Source organism: Astyanax mexicanus, chromosome 17 (genome assembly GCF_023375975.1).
Source record: "Astyanax mexicanus isolate ESR-SI-001 chromosome 17, AstMex3_surface, whole genome shotgun sequence".
In the NCBI taxonomy this organism is placed as follows: domain Eukaryota; kingdom Metazoa; phylum Chordata; class Actinopteri; order Characiformes; family Acestrorhamphidae; genus Astyanax; species Astyanax mexicanus.
This window is the reverse complement of record NC_064424.1, coordinates 16,014,029-16,034,437: the sequence shown is the minus strand read 5'-3', so window position 1 is coordinate 16,034,437 and position 20,409 is coordinate 16,014,029. Positions and strand designations below refer to the sequence as shown.

The following is a 20,409-nucleotide window of genomic DNA, read 5'->3' as shown; positions in this document are numbered from 1 at the left end:
TGGAAAGAAGCACCTGAAACACTTCATCAATTTGGTATCCTTGCTGCCAAAATTACTTTTAAATGTTGTGAAATTTACAAAGGGGTAAATACTTTACCATCCCAACTTTTTTGTAATGTGATGCATCGTATACACACACACACTAGGTCATCCATCAGTTCCAGCACCATTGGGTTTTCAAAAGGGGTACAAACGTGTGCATCAGTGTGTGATGAGAATATTAGTAGTGTGAGACTACTGTGCTTTTTAAAGCAGGGAATCTAAACCCTTTTTACCTACCAATATTATTTGAGTGCTTTGAGCAAATGAGTTTCATTAAGCAGTGGGTTCCCTCAAGAACATTCTTTCAGAGTTAGAAAAGTTAAGTTCACTTTGACTTTTATGTAGACAGTATTAACCCATTTCAACATCATTTCATTTATTACTATACACCCTGCAGCACATTAAAAAAAAAAACATTGGGACAAAGGCAGTTTAGGCTTAGTAATAAATTAAATGTGTTTTGTAAAATGTTTTAAAGAAGTACAGAAAACAGGATTAAAAAAATTTAAAAAGTGAATATTCAACATTTAACAGCATACATTTGTATGAGGAATGCCAGATAATGATTTAAAAAATAGAAATACATATTAGACCCACTAAGTAAAAAATTGCTTTTTATTGTGTCTGATGGTGTTGACAAAAACTGTAGTAATAATTGAAAAAACGCCTATTTTAGAAAAGAAAATACAAAATGAGAAAGCCAAGACCTCAATCTAGACCTTAAATTAAAACCTGTTTTATCCAAATTCCCAACTTTTTGTTGTGAAATAATTCTTTCAAAAGTTTTCTTCAGCAGTAATTTTGGAAAAATTGCAATATTTTATTAATATATTTTTGTTGGCGTTTAAAAGTATATCTATCAATGGTCCAGGGTTTGGTTGAAGTGGACGTGCTAAACATGTGCTCAGTCCAGTCTATCTTTATATGAATCTGGGTGGGTTCCTTTATCTTCATTCTGATTGGACAGTCTAACAGGGGCTTACGCTTTGAGTCTTTGCTATTGGTTATTGTGTAAGAGGGGCGGGGCAGAGAGAGGAGCTGGAGCTGAGTGCGAGGGAGAGAGAGCTTTTAGATTAAAAAATGCAGTTATTACTTTAAACAAGTGTCTTTTGGACCTTTGTAATGCTTAGCAGTCGCTGCTAACTTTCTTACTGAGTGTTTCTGAGTAGCCTTCCTAACTTTTTAACCGTTTATGTGGTTTGTTAGTGAGCGGAGTGTAAGTTATTCAGTCGCCGCGTTAGCTAACCTAGTTAACTTAGCTTAGCTAGCTTAGCTTATGCCTGATTTTTTGGCCAAACGAGCTTGGAGTGCGAGTTCACCGTCAGCTAAGTTACCTGTGAGAGTCTTTTGCTGTTTTTTTAGTCGGAGCGACTGGAACAGAGAGCTGGACTTTGCCTTGGTAAGAGAGAATGAGATACACAGCTCCACAGCGCCCTGTGTTAGTTGGAGCTGCGGCTAGCGGCGCGGGAAAGTGGAAAACCCGACTTCAGAGCTCCGCAGCAGAGAGAGCGCGCGTGAGTGAGCGACTCAAGCATCTCATTAATTTGAGGGACTTGGTAAAATGCGGAATCCGGTGTTTTAACAAGATGTGCTGCCTTGTCAAATGGTGCTACAACTGGTAGGTCGCAGACAGCTTACTTACTAAATAAATAAATACTTTTTTAAACAAATAATTAATGCTCATTTGATTTTAGTACCGCTCAAGTCGTAGCAGAGAAACAGGGTGAACATTGAGCATAATGATCTGAGAGGAACTCTGTCCACTGTCACCCCAGACTTTTGCTGCCTTCAAGCCGTGTCGAAAATATCATATTTACGAGATGAAACACTTGAACGCCATCACAGACTCGTATTTACCAGTGGGGAAATTCAGATTTTAAGATAAGCTCCTAGTTTCCCAGTTAAGGGCGTTTCAGTAACAAGAGGTCAATAAATTGAAGCAAACAGGTCGTACTACAGTACGAACTGCGGTTACTGCTGCTACACTTGAACACTTGCAAGTTGTTCTTAGCTAACAAATTAATAAAATAACTAGCTATTCGTTAAACAACGCAAAAAGTCTTGTATAATTTATGGTGCTAATGGGATAAAAATAATTGCGTGTCTTATTCGCTTCATTCTCTTGCAGTGCAAAATAAACCTCCTGTTTTTATGACAATATTCCAAAAGTATAAACAAAATCATTTTCCTATTGGCGTACATTTCCACCCGACCAAAAAACAAGGTTGGCAGGTGAAAGCATTTTGTTTTGTAGCCTTATTTAGTTCATGCATTTTGGATATTTAAATGTATTGTAGTAACCTTTATACATTTAGTTGGTGGGGTCCTTCTCAGTTTCTTAAAAATGCCCTTAAATTCACTTTATATGCATATGTAAATGTTTAAATGTTATTTTGAAGGCTATTTTTAAAAAATAAATTTGTTTGGTTTGAATTTTATAAAAGTGGGTCACGACTTAATGAGAAAATGGGGTCCCGGGCTGAGACCAGTTGAGAGAGAACCTTACAGGTAAAAAAAAACAAAAAGCACCATATAGAGTGTGGGCAACTACGTCATGGCGCGTTGCATGCTGGGTAGCGGCCGCCATGTTTTAGGACACTCTATCAAAACATAAATGGACCGTGCGAAGAGCAAGTGCAAGATACCTTACCGCGATAAGCTAAACAAAGAAGCAAAGGAACGCTACCTTGAGAAAATTGAGGGAATTAATGGGCTTGATCCGTACGAACATCATGAGTGGACAGGTGATTTTAACGAGCTACCACAAATTACTATTCCTGACGTGTTTAGCTACCTTGTTTGTGGCGTGAGCGCCTACACATTCGAGCAGTTCAGGAATTATAAATCTCTCGAAGCTCATCTTCAGTTTACCAATGGATGGGTGCAGGACCTGCAGATTTTCAGAGTCAATGACCAAAAAACCGTCGTTCTCACAAAGGTAGGTGAACAGTACACACACACACACACACACACGTCTTTCAACAAGCAAACTTTTAAAGGCTATAGACTGCATTACATTTGGTCATTGCAGTTTGCAGGCCAAACACTACTGTGACATGTTTCTGGTGATCAGTGTAAAACATGAAATCTATTGTTTTGTGTTTTATTATTGTCTTTCACTTAGACCACACTGGGTAATGTGGTTTACTTTTGCTTAGTGTGGTCTCTAGACAAAACACTACTATGACATGTTTCTGGTGATCAGTGTAAAACATGAAATCTATTGTTTTGTGTTTTATTATTGTCTTTCACTTAGACCACACTGGGTAATGTGGTTTACTTTTGCTTAGTGTGGTCTCTAGACAAAACACTACTATGACATGTTTCTGGTCATCAGTGTAAACTATTAAGGCTATTCTGACCTTCTTAATTATTATTATTATTATTATAGTATTAATTTTACAATTTTTTTGTCTTAGGTTTTGCACTCTCAGCGCCTCAATGAACCTCCGCTTCAACCCTGGGTGATTGTCAGTTCTAGTGGCCAAGTGGACTGCGCGCACTGCACATGCATGGCTGGCATTGCAGAGTCTTGTACACACATTGGGGCTCTCCTGTTTAAAATTGAGGCTGCAGTGCGTATACGCGTGACCAAAACAGTCACTGATGTTCCAGCTTATTGGATGATGCCCACTAATGTTGACAAGGTTCAAGCAGAGGTAGGTTACAAGATTGACTTCTCCACTGGTGCGGCTAAGAAGAAGGCCCTTGACAAGTGCATCAGAGGGGAGAGAAGTATGCCAAGTATACGTACTCGTGTTGGTTCCAGAAGTCTGTGTGAGCATAAACCCACACTTTCAAACCTGTCTCCCTTGCTTCAGATTTTGCACACTCATAGCAAGGCTGTTTGTCTTTCTGGAATGGAGGACTACTACCATCATTATGCAGACCCTGTTAAGCCAGTGGTAGTGCCAATGTCATTACTGCATCTTCGTGACAAAGGAAAGGATAGATGTGAACTGTCTGTTCTGCAGCAGCACTGTGAGAGCCTTACAAACCTGGTGGCGCTAACAGAGGCACAGGCAGCAGCAGTGGAAGTTCAGACAAGACAGCAGCATCGATCCCCTGTCTGGTTCACATCAAGAGCAGGAAGAATAACAGCTTCCAATGTCCACGCTGTTGTGTCCACCAGTGTCACTGCACCAGCCATGTCGATTGTGAGAAAAGTGTGCTACCCCAAAAAAACAGCAACCACAGCTGCAATCAAATGGGGGATAGATCATGAGGAAGAAGCAAGGCAAGCCTATGTCAAGCTGACAGCAACCCAACATGAGAACCTGAATGTGGAGAAATGTGGGTTTATAATAAATCCATCCTTTCCAGAAGTCGGGGCTTCTCCTGATGGTTTCATCAACTGCACATGCTGTGGGAAAGGGTGTCTGGAAATCAAATGCACATTTAAGTACCAGAACAACTTCATCATGCAGGCCTGTGCAGGTGACAGCAATTTTTGTCTCCAGCTAACTGATGGGGAACTAAACCTTAAGCAGACACACAAGTACTACAGCCAAGTACAAACACAGATCTTTGTGACTGGGTCAAAGTATTGTGACTTTGTAGTGTGGTCACAGAAAGACTGTGTTGTAGTTCGGATCTTACCCAATATGGCCTTCTGGACGACACTTCTGGCAAAGGCACAGAACTTTTTCTTCAAGGTGTCTTTACCAGAGCTTGTAGCTTGTTACTACACCCGAGCAGCTTCCACAGCGCCCAATGCTAAGCCTTTAACTGAAATACAGCCATCTTGCACAAGACCAGGAAAACAGACACGAAAGAACATGACCAAAATGTGGTGCCTTTGCAAAGGGCCCGAAGAGCAGGATGACATGGTGGCTTGTGACAATGAAAACTGTGCAATTCAGTGGTTCCACTTCAGGTGTGTAGGACTCACTCAGGCACCTTCAGCGAGTGAGCCATGGTTCTGTGCCACATGCACTAAGATGCAAAAATGTCAGTGACACGCAAGTACTTAAAGGTTACACTTCCACTTCTTTTGCCTCTTTAATTTATGCCTTGAGTTTGTTCTGAAATGCTTTGTTCTAAAAAAAGGAATAATAATTCAGACTTCAGAAGTGTTTACAATTTGTGCCCCGCTTTGGGTACACTCAGGTCATATGGTAAAACAGTTTGTATTTTTGTGATTCAATGAGTTCATACTTATGTATGCATTTAGTTGTTTACCATTGTATTGTTTACTTTATCAATTTTGTTGAAGGTTGCACTGCTACTTTACCTGTTATATGCACTATATTTTGTATGTTAATTACACTGCCACTTTACTTGTCTGCACTACATGGTTTACTTGAATATGCATTTATTTGTATACCTTTTGTATTACATGTTTATTTCTGTTTTGTATGTTGATTGCACTACTACTTACCTCTACATTGGTTCTATGAAATTTTGAGTGCAATGGGTTTCCATTAAGATTCTTTCAAAATGCATTGTATTTATATTTCAAATGTTGTATACTTGTTTACATTGCCAAGTCACATCAATCTGTTGTATTTGCAGTTCATTTACCATCACCTCTGAATGTTTACATACATGATGATAGCACTCATTATTGTTACACAAATAAAGAGACTTAAAACTGAAGTAGTTTTGTTATTTATTTACAGTGTGCATCATGAATAATGCCTTTATGTTGCAAAAATTGCATATTCATTTCACAAGTTTTTCATGGTTTCAGAACAACACTGGGGCACATATTAGTCAAAGCACAGCACACAGACACAACTTTGTCCAGTAAAACCATGTCCTCACCTTCACAAGGGAGCACCATGCTCAGTGGTATGTTCCCACTTAGTATGGTGTATTTTGTACGTACACATCCAATCACCCTCTCCACATGGACCCTAAGGTGAGCTATCTTCCGTGTCTCCTCAACATCTTTTGCGTCCAGCTGGCAGCGACCTCTTGTGAACGTGGGGATTTTTACTTCTGCACACATTAGTCCAACAATGTCCCTGATGTCAAATCCACGATCAGCCAAAACCAAGTCTCCAGGCAGTAGTTTTTGAAGAAGGCCACTGTTTTCAGTCACATGCTTGTCACTCGCACGACCTCCCCAACCTTTGGAAATGAAAGAGACAGCTCCTTGTGGTGTGATGCCAATGAGATACTTTAGAGTGTGCTTGTGTTTGTAATGGGAAAATGTTTGTGCTCTAGCTTTCAGATTTGATGCTCTCTCAATGTTAACTTCAAAGCAATCCACAATGACTGCAATACGATTGCCAAAAGCCTCCACAAACTGATGTGGCATGCTGCCTTGCAAGCAGTGTCTCTCTGGCCAGTGCACCAAAGGGCTGAGGTGTGTAAACATTACACCTATGGTATCTCTAAATGTGGTGGAGACCTTCTTTCGGTCAATGCAGAAGAGGTGTGCAATGTGTTGGATTGGCAGATTTAGCCTCAGGCGCATTAGAGTAAGGATCAGCATCTGAAATTGTGAAAGTTTTCGGCCTGTCTGTGGGAGACAGGGAAGAAGCTGAGTCAGCACACCCTTCAAAACAGCAAAACACGGAAGCCCAGTATAATACCTGACCATCACATCATCATGAAAGAATTGCTCATCCATTTTCTTTCGGGACAGCTCTTCCTTCAGTTTCCTATTCTCCTCCAGCAAGCGGTTAATTTCGTCATTTCTGTGGCTGCAAAATCCGCATTCGAGCTGGCCTTCAGCATTATCCTTGGAGGCAACTTCATCCACCTCTGACCCCGGTGCAGCTTCATCCACCTCTGACCCCGGTGCAGCTTCATCCACCTCTGACCCCGGTGCAGCTTCATCCACCTCTGGCCTCTTTGCATCTACACCTGGGGTTTCATCCATCTTTGTCAGACCAACTAGATCCGGTGGGACTGAAGGTACAGTGTTGTCCCCTGTGACAGCTTGCTGTCTCTTTGTCCTACGGCTAAATCGTTCAGTGTGCGTCGCTTTGACTTCTGTGTGCCCAAGATGTAAAGAAGGTACCCAGTCAGGATGGCACTCTAAATATTCATAGGCTGGCTTCCCTGAAAAAAAGACAGAATTACTTGGTTGGTTGACTGACACACACATGCACATACCTACACACACATACATACATACATACACACACCATACACACACACAATCACACACACACACACATGCACATACCTACACACACATACATACATACATACATACACGCACATACATACATACATACATACATACATACACACACAAATGCACATACCTACACACACATACATACATACATACATACATACATATATGCACATACCTACACACACATACATACATACACACACGCACATACATACATGCATACACATACACACCATACACACCTACACACACATACATACACACACACACACACCATACACACACAATCACACACACACATGCACATACCTACACACACATACACACCTACACACACATACATACACACACACACACACCATACACACACAATCACACACACACATGCACATACCTACACACACATACATACATACACACACGCACATACATACATGCATACACATACACACCATACACACCTACACACACATACATACACACACACACACACACACACACCATACACACACAATCACACACACACATGCACATACCTACACACACATACATACATACATACATACACACATATACACACACACACATACATACATACACACTGCGCTGTGCAGCTTGACGTGTGAAGTTAGCACGCTAGCTATGCATACATTGATTATGATTGTTCACTCGGGTTTAGCTAGATAGTAATGCCAGCAACAAGCCAACAGTCCTAAACCATGCAAGTTACATATGATTTGATTAAACCTTACCTGTGTGGAAATGTCGTGAGCACACAAACATGTGTCGGGAAATACTGCTGAAGGTTATGTTTTTGCGTCTTACAGCAGCCACCCATGCTATGCGGCGTCTCTTTGTTAGCTCTGCGAGCTGTGATCCTCCGTGTTGCTTCCAAGCTGGGAAGCTGAAAAAACGCACTCCATTTGAAATACGTTTCCCCCTCCGGTCGTGGGAGCGATTGTGGCACTTGATAACGCAACAAGCATTCACCATTTCACTTGGTAAACAAAACCGCCAAACAAACACCCGTCTCTGCCGAAGCTTCCGTGTCCTAAAATCCCACAATGCACTGCGTTGTTTATGTCTGCTGACGTCACGTTCCCATTCTCTATTAGAAAATGCTCCTGGCAAAAGTCTGGGTAGTATATTTGAATAAGTTATGCCACTGTGTCAGGTATAGTAAATGCCATATCATTTATTAATGTATTATTGTAACATGAAACCAGGTTGTCTAATCCACCCAATGAAAAGAGAATTATCATGAAAAAAAAATGTGAAAACAAATTATTAATGCGGGTTAGCGCACGCGCGGTGCCGTTACGCGCACATATCAATGGGTAGCATAACTAGACAGAACAATACCCGCTAGCTCCACGAGATAGCTAGATAGTTAAGTATTAGTATAAAACAGAGCTTTTCGTTGATTTTGAGTAAATGAAATAATATGGGAAACGTAATAACCATTTATTAGTTAATTTTCACTGTTTGCTGGAAGCCAGATTCTGCTTTTTACCGTGTCCCTTAATTTGAGGTATTGTAGCGCTACGTTTCTTTTCTTGGTTGTTGTTTACTGTTTTAGGGCCTCAGTAAAATTGTGCTCTCTGAAAAGCATATTATGATGTAATCAATCACAACAGTGGTGACTATATCATACTACCCACCTCTAGTATCCCACTACTCCAGTAATGTCTCGAGCACAGTATATAAAGTGGATCATTCTATATCACAGCCAAACAAACACCCGGTCTGGTCATTTCTATTTCTTGCTCAGTGATTCATTCCCTGGCCTACACACACACACACACACACTCACAAACACACTCTCACGTTTACAGCTGTCCATGGTTACAGCGAACAGTAAATCAATAAGCCCTGCGTGTTTAGAGTGCTGTCCTGGGCTTCATCTCCACTGATCAGTCCTAACTTTGATGAAACCCACGCGGAGCTCTCTGCCGGTCCTGACTCATAAATATAGGACATCATTCATGTGTTTATTTTTAAAACACTCAATATTTCTTTTTATATTATTTCTATCTCGGCTGAATTGGATGTCCTTATTTAATCACCTTAAAGGGAAACCTCTGCTTTGTGTGTGCACAGTAGGGCTGCCACAAACGATTATTTTTATAGTCGACTAATCACAGATTATTTTTTATGATTAGTCGACTAATCGGATCATACGTTAATTGAATATAAAACACAGTTTATCACAATAGAATGCAGCTGCTATTATACAACCAACATTAGATTTCAGCTATATGCTAACTAAAAATAAAAACAATTAAAATCATAGTTCATTAAACCTTTAATGAAATATGCAGCTTGTTGTAACAGACAATTATTTTACTGCTTAGCATAAAGTGTAAACAACTGTGTAAAATAAGGATAAGGCACTGGCATTTATGAAACATCTCAACCGTGAGGTTGTTTGAACTATTATGAAAAAAAAGTATATTAATAAAAAATGCCTCTCTGTCCAGATATTGTGTACATTACCGTACACAGGGCAGCGGTCTGCACAGATCTGATTGGCAGAGGAGAGCGTTTGGTGATTTTACACCACACATGACTGATCTGTGAGTTTACTGCACCGAAAAGCACTGAAAACAGAAGCCACTGTCAGAATGAAATCCTTCTCTGTAGTTTATCGGTTTGGGACGGCATTTGTGACAACGTCTGGGTCCGGATCCGGATCGCGGTCCGCCTATTATTGACCTCTGTTTTAAAGCTATCAAGATGAGTAAGTTAAGTACTAAGTTAACGCTCTGTTTACGCTAATTTTAGCAGCTAAATAGCAATTTAGCTTCTTCGTCATTTAATCAGCCACAACATGCCTCCTTTTCAGGTGCTCGTGCATCGCGGTTGTGCTGCCGAGGAAGGCAAGTTCTTCATTGCAGATATTGCATTGCACGCGTTTCACTTTTATTTTCTTGGTGATCCCACACTTTTGAGTTCTGTAGCGGGGTAGCCATGAAACCAGAGCCTGTCTGTATAATGTCCTGAGATGTCGTCCACTACCTACCCCAGTTTCCACTACTGCGCATGTGCGTCCAGGACAGAAAGGCAGTCGCAGCAGTTTGGAGAGAAAAACAAAGAAAAAAAAAAAAAAACGACTAATCGACTATTAAATTAGTCGTCGACTATTTTAATAGTCAACATAATCGTGACTAGTCGACTAATCGTGGCAGCCCTAGTGCACAGTATTTGGGAATACAGTGTTTTGGCACAACAGTACATGCTATCTCTGTCTGTGTACATATATTTTACGTTGGCCCCATTGCTGACACAGGTCTGCAAATGCAAGCCCATACAGCTTGCCTAATCACTAGAGAACAAATTAACCAAAATGGATACAAGGTATTTATTTATTCCAGAATGATACAGTGTGTGAACGGTGTTCAGATATAAGTAAAAACATCCACTGGGTGGATTTCCAGGTGAACTCTGTAAGCATCTTTGTTTATCAGAATAGCTTTCTTTAAAAAGAGGCCTTTGTTTTCCTTTATTTACACTTTCATCTCTTGTTTATATATAATTTACATATTTTAGGGATGTAATGGTACCTGTAGAGAACAGTCATTGTTTAGGGGGCAAAGGGGATATAGTAATACATACGTATTCATCAGAGACACAATACCTGGGACACAATATTATGGGTAAAAACTGTAATTTCTGATATGTGCGTGCCAACCAGAAACCTTCATTTGTAAGCTGTTGGTATTGTAGAAACTGTTTTTTTCTGGTTATTTATTATTATTTTTTATTATTATTATTTTTTAGTATTGGGTTAAGTTGGGGATCCTCACAGCAATGCTCCACAATCTGGTAGAACGCCCTCATTGGACAGTACAGATATTTACTATATATTTTGGATGAAACAATAAATTAGCAGCTGTCCCAATACATCTGTCCATCATGTAGTGTACTGTGCATATATACACACAAAGTTTGGTTTAATTAAAAAAGGATTCAACTCTCAAAGTATCTGAAATGACGAGACGCAGGCAGCAGTCTGTTATCCTTCTCTTTATTTCGCTTTCATTTTCTGTTTCCAATGATAAAAGAGCACAAGGTTATGGTGAATTAGTATACGCATGTCTTCTAACTAACTCACACAGTACAGTTCTCGTTATCAAAACATATGAAAAGAGAAAAACTTCACAGAAAAGAAAGAATGCAATGAAAAGATAAGATAACAAAACACTATCATCTCCAGCAAGCCTGTATGATTATTTCCACTCCCCTCCAGCATGATCCCAATTATTAATGCATAAGTTTCTAAACTGTAGCGCTCTGCATTTCAGCTCAAACAAGTTCATGAATTTGAAAACAGGATTAAAAAAAAAAAAGGAAGAAAAGACAACACTTGAAATAGCCATATTGTTCAGTATGTAAAGACCTTTTACTTACAATGCCAAGTAAAGTTCACATATCACCTGGGAGACTGACTCTGTATTTCTGTATTTCTAGTGCCGGCATTTAGAAAAGCCTGGACTTATTCAACTCAGAAGTGTGGGCACATGAACACTGAACGACACCATGAAGACCCGAATACTGGTGAGTGTTATAGTCACAAGTGAATACATAGAGATTTTAAGAGTTTTAGAGAAAGGTTTAAATCCCCACACCAATTCACATCCCAACAGAACATGAAAACAAATAACAAAGAAGTTTGACTTCCCTTCCTTCAAATCTTTTTGTGCGCATTGTGATGAAACAAGTAGAATGTATTATGGCTGCACAATACTGGAAAACAACTGATACTGCAATATATTGTGAAAATACACAGTACAGTCCAGTTAGAATATTATAACAATCTCCTTGTTTTTAGTCTGTACATTTTTTCAGCTCTAATGTTCATAGATAGGAGCATTTTGTAGTTCTAATTACAGACATATGTACATCTTTTTCATTGCATATTTTATTATTATCCCCCTTTCACCCTTTTCTGCTGGATTTTTTTAACTGGCCACACTACATACACTCCTAGCTAGATGCTTCACCTTGTAGATGTCAGATTGTTGAGACAGAGACAGAAGCCCATCTGTTATTACACTGTGTGATGGTCATTCTCTAATCTTGCATCAGTAGTTACAGGATACTGTTGGACCATTCTCATTTTAAGCAGTGACACTGAAGTGTTAAAAACTTCAGCAGCACTGCTGTGTTTGATATAGAGTCTTGTATCAGCGCAACACACTTACACAGCACAACCATGCCAGTATCACTGCAGTACTGAGAATGATTCCCCACCCAAACAATTCCTACTGTTCCTGTGGGGTTCTGAACACTGAAGAACAGGGTGAAAGAAGGATAAGAAAGTATGCAGAGAAACATACATGACTACAGTCTGTAATTACAGAAAAATGGACTGTAAAAGCAAGTGTAAGAATACATCATAATATTCTGACTGGACTGTGTAAAAATACAGGTCATCGTACCAAAAGTCACAAGTCAGATGTGAATAATGTGTGCTTGCCCACAGTGCAATATGCTAAATCGATATATTGTGCAGCCCTAAAATGTATCCACCAACTCCGGAGTTAAACAAGGTTTAATAAAGGCTTAATAAAGCGGACATGTCAACATGAATGTGCTTGGTTCAATGAGTTTCACACTAAGCTATTAGTAGAATGACCGCTGTGCTTCTGTTCCAGTAGCCGTTATTTGAGTGAGTCAGTGAATCCAGTTTAACACCCACTAATGCACAGTAAACACAGAGCATAACCCCAACGTCTACACTTCTGCTACTGCATCCGTTTCCAGTTTGTGGAGCTGGGCTTAAATCAACACAGTTCCACCTGACTTGGCTGACGTTATTGGTTGGAGATGTTTCATGATAAGAGGTTAGAAGATAAAAGCAGTTATCCAATCTGTTAGCCGCCTGAATTAGCAACGTCGACGTTCTGCAGCTGTATCAGCCCGGATGCGGCCTAATGGATTATCGATACGCTGTCATTCCAGTGTAGTGCGCGTAGTGCTTTCAACAGCCTGCTTTTACAGATCACTTATGTTTGATTCGCAGCTACAAAACATAACTCTTAAGCGAGAAAAAGTTCCAGTGTCGTGCTCTCTATCGAGCGAAGGAGAATAAAAGATAGCAACAGAACGAGGCTCTCTGGGCAATGATCCAAGGCTTGGTGTGTTTACTTATTTATTATTATTACAATTACAACTTTTTACCTTTTATTACCAGGTGGAATGTAAAGAGAGTGGTGTGGCGCGATACGTTACATCACATCACATTCCCGTTGAGGAGAAGGGTTCCCTCTGTCGATGTGCTCTGACTGCATGAGCTTGGAGACAGGCTCTGCAGCAGGCGCTCCAGAACACATCTAATCATCAGTCCTCGTTGGATTGATGATTGCTGGAGCTTGGCCAGGACCGCCTCAGCGAGGGAGCCTGTATTTTAGCAGCTCTGCCTGCTTAATGCACGCCAAGAGACCATACAGCAAGTGTCAGGCTAATCAGGTTAATGCTAACGAGGCGGTTGGTCCTGTTACTGGGCGACTGTGGCAGTGTGAGTTTTTTTTGTTTGTTTTTTGTTTCTTAAATGTTGCAGTATTGGTCAATTCAAGTTAGTGCTACCCTGTGATAAAGAGAAACATCATGAACTTTCACCCTTACATGAAAGTGCACGGTCCTAAATCTGCTGAAAGTTAAAAGAAAAAGAAAAGAAAGGGGGTTAGATAGCTGTGAGGGAGAGTAGAAGAGGTTAATAATAGTAATAAAAATGATATGACCACTAGACATAAGATCTTGTGCTTTAATTTTTTTTGTTAATTAAGATCTATGTTCTATTTCTTTTTGTGCAAAACTAGGCTTACATGTAATTACACATCTGTTAATTATTGCTTGTTTTTTTTTTTATTCTCCATAATAAATCTCTTCACCACTACATTCATGTATCTAGTTAGACGACTGACATAAACATTAATAGAACACTCACTCAACGTTAATGTAACTACTTTCCAGCTCATGGATGATTACCTCTAGTGATTATCATTACAAATGACAGATGATTATATCAGATGAGTGCAGACAACGCGAAACGAACTCTTGCGCACCCGAAGCACAAACACCCATTTCCAGATACATTAGGCAGTGACTGTTTAGATAATTTGCGACTTTTCTCCTCCAAAAATAGGCCTTTTCTCCCGCCTTCTCTGTTCTAATAATCATATGTGTATGTCTCTGATTGTGTGTAGTACTGCTGAATGTGCTTGCACTCTGTGTGCTTTTATGTATGTGTGTGTGTGTGCTCTGTGCTTGCAGGGGCTGATGCCGTTAATGTCAGGTTAACATTTGGATCCCTCAGGCTGTGTCTCTACTCTGTAATCTCCAGGATCAGGTCATCTCCCTCCAGGCTGCTGTCAGCATTCACGTACACTTTGGCCACGGTGCCGGACAGCGGTGAGTTGACCACCGTCTCCATCTTCATGGCGCTCAGCACACACAGAGGCTGGCCCTTCTCCACCTTCTGGCCCTCCTTCACCTTCACCTCCACTACCTTCCCAGGCATCGGTGCACCCACCTGCCCCCGCACATCCTTCAGAGCCTTTGGATGGAAGTGCATCTCCTACAAGAGCACACAACACGACAACAGCAGCTTCAGGATCTGGCCATAAAGAGTAAGGAAAACAATAAGAAAGAAATCTGGGAAGTGTGTCTGGAGTGTGAAGAGCTATGAGGCTGCCAGAGTTTAAACCTGAATCAATCTGATACACCAAAGTTTAATCTTTATCAATTTATCAGAACTAGGGTCAGCATGTATTAATGTAGTATCAGATCAAAGCTCATCTAAGGACCAGTCTATCAGATCATAGTTTAAGCCTTTTATCCATATATAAAAGTTTAACCCCTTAACAGGACAGGATTTTGTCAATGATCTGCCTGACAAAAATTACACCACTAAATCTTGAGGATTTCATGTTAAATAAGAAACATTACTGAAAAGCATAATTATAACTGTAATATAAAATATATATAAAAAAAAGTAAATCTGCAAATATCAAAAAATAATGGAACAAAAAATAAAAAAATTGGCTCTTTTCTGGACTGTCCTCAAAACCTTTTGTTTCGGTATATTTGTCTAGTTTTGACGTCTATTTTAAAACTTTCAGAATTTGGGTTGATTCCTGTTGCTGACATTGAAATATTAAGTGGAGTAGAGAGAAAACAGGGAGCTGTTTTGGGTTTTGTATCTCTTACACCTGTAGTCCGTATACGGGACAAGGCATTTTAAGGAGTAAATCTGAATCAGTTTACCAGATCAAATCCATCAAAGCATTATTCTATTAAAACAAAGTTCAACTTTCTATTAATGTCAAAGCAAATCAATTTTTCCAGTTAATTAATCCATGTTGTAAAGGCAACTAAATCAGAGCAGATGCCTAGTTTAAATTACGTTTTTAACAGTCTTGACTACAGAAACCATACAGCAGCAATTAATACTCAGGAGATTATGCTACAGAGATTTGCAAGCTGCAAAGTATGAATTGTGCATACCTTCATTGCCACGGTGTCTTTGACGAGGACAGATCTCAGCTGACCATTGAGCTCAAAGAAAACCTCTCTCTGTCCTGCTTTGTTCAGATCCCCCAGAGCCAGAGCTTTTATATGGAGTGTTTTCCCTCTCTCCAGCTCAACCTGAGCAAAACAGCAGGAATGGAGGGACAAAACAAAAGAGAAGATAAAAGGAAAGGTTAGTATTCTGTGAAAGAATATAGGAATGATGGAAGAGGGCACTGTAAGAAAAATAGAGAGAGAGAGAGATATAACGTGCAATAAACGTATTACATGTAGTTTGAGGTTATCTATCGCACTGTAATGGCAAAAGAGAAACTGAATTCAGTCTTTATGATGTCACTGTATATGTGAGTGGACTGACAATATTACGTTATGTTACAATTAAACAACAACCAGCTTTGTTTGAGCTCATAAAACATTACAGCAGCAATCTGATGAAGAGTCACCTCAAACTCCTCTGCAATTTTGGGCCCATCCAGGAAGAGGCGAGTGTTGAGACAGTCAACTGGACCGAATGCAGTGGTGAATTCCTTAAACTCCTGGAACACCTTTGGGTACATGGCAGCCGACATCACATCCTCTGGAGTGATGTCGTCTCCGTGCGTATCACGCAGCTGCTTCTCCAAAGCCTGGAAGTCCATAGGGGGCAGCGAGGCACCGGGACGTCCCTCTATACGAGGAAGAGACTTCAGTACCTGCACCAAACGAGGGGAGGAAAACTGTGTCAATGCATCAGTCTGAAGATCAATCTGCATTATTTTTGAAAGGTAAGTAATTAGGTGCACACAATTATTTTGCTTTATCATTTAGGTAGTGTTAAGGTTAAAGCTAAGATTATGATTAAATATATATTTGTAACCAATTGATAAATACATTCATTCACATGTTGAATTCTGAAATCTCCCTCTCCCCATCTCTTACAGAGGTTCCAGCCAGTTAAGTGGACTGCTTGCTAAAGTACTCGGATATTAAAAGTAAAGTTAGTTTTCTCCGAGTAGCGTGTTTATCCGTCCAATAAAGCTGTGGTATAGATTTGGTTGGCTGGCATCATGTAATTTCTGAACAACATGCTTGCCTTCACCCTCCTAACACATGTAGCGAAGTGTGAGAAAGGTGTGTAGCTCTTTATTAAAGTTGAGACATATGTACTTTATTACTTTGTAAAGTTAATACCTACATCACAAAACACATCCTACAATAAAATAAACAAATAAAGTTAATTAAAAAAAACATATTTAAAGATGTAAATTATGGTGTACTGTTTCTTTAGACTACATATCACTACTACATTATGTATTAATGATTGTAGTAATGTCCGATTTTTCAATTATTACAACAACCAGATCCAGAGATTCGTTCTGCGTCTCAGGAGAAGGCGAGAGGGGGATTAACGGAAACATTGTAATCATTCTGTAATACAGTTTAAAGCTTCCGTATACACGAGTGGTTGGAGTGGAGAGCTTAGAATTCCCTGAGAGGCTCTCATGAAAAACCTGCAAATATTTCTATCTGATTGTAGTTCAATTAATCTCCTGTTCCCGCTTCATTTCCTTCTGTTTAAGAGGCCGGTGGAACGAGCCAGGCTGCAGTCCTCAAGGACGCAGCGTGACTAGCAGTGGCTAGAAGTGGAGATAAGTTAAATATTGATATGGGCAGATCTTTACACCTTCCTTGGGGGTAGAAACACTAGTGAAACCATGCTGCAGGATACAATGAATAACAATAAATTAACATCCCTCAGGCAAACACTAGTACAGAAGATGAGCAGTGCTAATATTTCAGCATTTTACACAGATGGGGGGAATCAGGGCCGATGCTACAGAAAATACGTTATTTATCTGTGACGTATGCTAAGCAGATGGCCTATTTGTTTTGAAGTAATGTGCTAAATAAATTAAACAGTGGCAGCATGGTCCACACACACACACACACACACAGCCATTGTTCTCCGGTGACGCCAGCAACACATTTGTCGGGGAAACAATTGATCCTGTACGGGAGAGGCTGCTGGGTAATTGGGGAGCGAATGGCAATTGGGGCGGATGCGATTTTTTTTGACACTTCTCACTGACAAGCACAAGACAGCATGACTACACTCCAGAGAGAGAGATGAGAGGGCGGAGACAGCTCTAAACAAAACAACTTTACTCAGAGAGAGAGAATGAATAAAGAAAAAAAGAAAGGATAAAAGGGAATGAGTAAGAGAGAGAGAGATGTTGAAATAATGGAGGGAAATGGGAGCAAAAGAAAGAGAGACATTAAGCAAGAGAGAGAAAGGGAGAAAAGAAAGGGAAAAGAAAAAAATTCAAGAGAGGGAGTGAGAAAAGGAAAAAGATGCAGGAAAGAGATGAATATAGAGAGTGTGAGAGAAAAGGGGGATAGAGAGGCAGTAGAAAAAAAGTGAAGAAAGAAAGAAAGTGAAATTGAGAGAGGTTTGGATGGAGGGCTAGATCTAGATAATGAAAGCAAAAAAAGTATTAGCAAGAAAGAGAATAAAAGCATATAAGCGAGGGAGATGGAGAGCATAAGACAAAAAAGAAGGGAAAAAATGAAAGAGAATAAGAGCATAAGAGATTGAGGGAGAAAGAAAAAGAGAATGTGAGAAAGAAAGGAAGCAAAAAGAAAAGTGTGTTGGATAGAGAAAAGAAAAGATAATTAAAAGAAAAAGCTTTAGGGAAAAAAAAGAAATGGATGGGTAGGGGAAATGGGCAGAGAGGAAGAAAACAGTGGAGAGAATAAAAAGAAAGTAGAGCAGAAATGGCTAAAAAATAAAGAAAATGAGTGAGAAATAATAAAAATGAGTCTAAGAACAAAGCAGCCTGAGAAACGGCAATTTAGCAAACAAAACCGTCTCTCCTTCCTCTTCACTTACAGAGAGAGAGAGAGGGAGAGAATTTCTAGTAATGGAGCACACAAAAGAAAACGAGTATTAGAGGATGTAGAATCTGCTCTGACTTATTCTTTCCCTGCTGCTTTGTTTTTTTTTACAGTGCTGTATATTTCATTTGATACAATAGGAACAGATAAAAATAAATGTCTCGTACAAAAGCTACAGTACTCTTAGAACTGAAGAGCTTCTTTATTCTCAGCACTTCTCGCTCGCTCGCTCTCTCCTGCGGTAATCAGCACAGTGGTTACAGACAGGCTTAAAATAAAAGTGCTCCGAATAAGAAGCTTTAATTTAATTCAGTATTCATACCGGGGGGGCGGCCGGGATCATGGGGGGCTTACCTTTGACCTAAAGGGCTCGGGAAAGCCACCATGTGGGATGCCGACGTGGCCCTGCAGGAACTCCACCACTGAGAGAGGGAAGGAGAGCTCGTCTGCCCGCTCCTCCACCTCGGCACGGGTTAGCGAGTTCTGCACCATGAACTGCGCCAGGTCTCCTACGATCTTTGAGGACGGGGTCACCTGGAGGGAGACAAGGAGGAGAGTGAAAAGTTAAAGTTTTCTACACTTGTGCTCTAGTGTGTGAGTCTGTGAAATATATTTTTCCTGATTTAGTTGAGCCAATTAACCTACACCTTTACTAGGACTGTCCCCATCACTTGCAGTGCTCCCAAAACAAAAAGGGTGAGGACAAGCGGATGCCTTCTCTGACTCTGCCTCTTTTCAGCCTGCTGTCAGACATCCAATGCAAGCAGCAAGTCACAATCCACGGAATCTTGCAATTCTCAGGTCACAACCTCAGCATTTTAAGCCTAGGATGCACTTCTTGACTGTTAAAGTGGCAGCAGATTATAAACAAACTGGTTATCTCCCACCTCCCCACTGAGTTTCACTGTTTATAATTTATCGGATATTAATAGAAGTCATTCAGATTAAGTTGTGAACCAGTAAACAGGTCAGTGTCTTACTTAGAAGCAACTCAATTCACTTGGCGGCCATCTTTACAATGACACTGGGAAGTTACATCCACTCCAAGTCCAGCATCCCATCTCAATGAATGGGGAGAGACCAAAGTATTCTAACCCAAAAGTCAGATTATCATTTTAACAACATATTTTACATTAATGATATAATCTGAAAAAACATTGGATAGTTTATAGGAGTTGGATTCATAATGCATAAAAAAAAAAACTTGATTTCTCAGCTCATTAATGCTACTGCGCTTGTGCAAGCTGATTGGCTCTTTTTCTTAATGGGTGGAAATTTGAATGCATGCTGTGTTGAGTGTCCAAGCACTTCCAATCATATTTCAACCAGTGGTTGGTCTACTTATTAATAATGTCTAGTTTAGCAAAACAATGAATAAATATGTAACATATTTAATTTGCTCTGACTGAACTGTGATCTGGAGGCCAAAAATCTGAGTTTATACTTCTTTAGATTCTCCATCCAACTGTGGAACAACTAGCACAGACTTTGTCAGACTAAGAATCAGGGCAAAAGGTATGTTTTCTCTGTCAAGCCATTTAGAATTCTATGTTTGTGTGGTTTAATGTACCATTAGTATATTGTTCATTTTCCTTGCCTGTACGAGGTCTACAGTTAAACAGGTTGTTTTCCAGTGCGTAAAAAAATAAAATACCCCACAACCTCAGCTTCATGCTTTAGTCTTGACTGGCTGGCTGCCAGCTCACTCATTTAAGTGGTACAGATAGTTTCAACATCCATAAAAACATCAGGAGTACAATATGGAACATCTTAATGATTCTGAGGATTATTATAAGATGAGAAAAGTGGTTTGTTTGGTACTTATGTTGTTTTTTTTTTAGCAGAGAAGAGCCTCAGAAGCTTAA

The 20,409-nt window shown here is 40.0% G+C and overlaps 3 protein-coding genes and 1 long non-coding RNA gene across 4 annotated transcripts in view; 2 read left to right on the top strand and 2 right to left on the bottom strand.

Moving 5' to 3' along the window:
• Window positions 1-2,576: 2,576 nt before the first annotated feature.
• LOC125782464 (uncharacterized) lies at window positions 2,577-5,523 on the top strand. The gene is made up of 2 exons (XM_049466646.1): window positions 2,577-2,980; window positions 3,462-5,523. The coding sequence occupies exons 1-2, from the start codon at window positions 2,657-2,659 to the stop codon at window positions 4,998-5,000; spliced, it is 1,863 nt and encodes a 620-aa protein (XP_049322603.1). The 5' UTR covers window positions 2,577-2,656; the 3' UTR covers window positions 5,001-5,523.
• A 113-nt stretch (window positions 5,524-5,636) lies between these two features.
• Window positions 5,637-8,183, bottom strand: LOC125782465 (uncharacterized). The gene is made up of 2 exons (XM_049466647.1): window positions 7,891-8,183; window positions 5,637-7,056 (listed from the first exon to the last, which is right to left on the bottom strand). The coding sequence occupies exons 1-2, from the start codon at window positions 8,129-8,131 to the stop codon at window positions 5,723-5,725; spliced, it is 1,575 nt and encodes a 524-aa protein (XP_049322604.1). The 5' UTR covers window positions 8,132-8,183; the 3' UTR covers window positions 5,637-5,722.
• Window positions 8,184-11,149: 2,966 nt separating this feature from the next.
• The window catches only part of pcxa (pyruvate carboxylase a), a 265,459-nt gene continuing 256,199 nt past the window's right edge, over window positions 11,150-20,409 (bottom strand). Inside the window, exons 18-21 of the mRNA XM_049466645.1 lie at window positions 18,899-19,078; window positions 16,114-16,362; window positions 15,647-15,787; window positions 11,150-14,717 (exon numbers count right to left, since the gene is read on the bottom strand). Of these exons, the coding sequence (XP_049322602.1) occupies window positions 14,466-14,717; window positions 15,647-15,787; window positions 16,114-16,362; window positions 18,899-19,078 (822 nt within the window). The 3' untranslated portion in view covers window positions 11,150-14,465. The remainder of the gene's footprint in view (window positions 14,718-15,646; window positions 15,788-16,113; window positions 16,363-18,898; window positions 19,079-20,409) is intronic.
• On the top strand, window positions 11,609-16,915 carry LOC103023274 (uncharacterized). The gene is made up of 5 exons (XR_007425148.1): window positions 11,609-11,695; window positions 13,335-14,769; window positions 15,734-15,842; window positions 16,147-16,434; window positions 16,591-16,915. It is a non-coding gene; the product is annotated as an uncharacterized LOC103023274 (long non-coding RNA).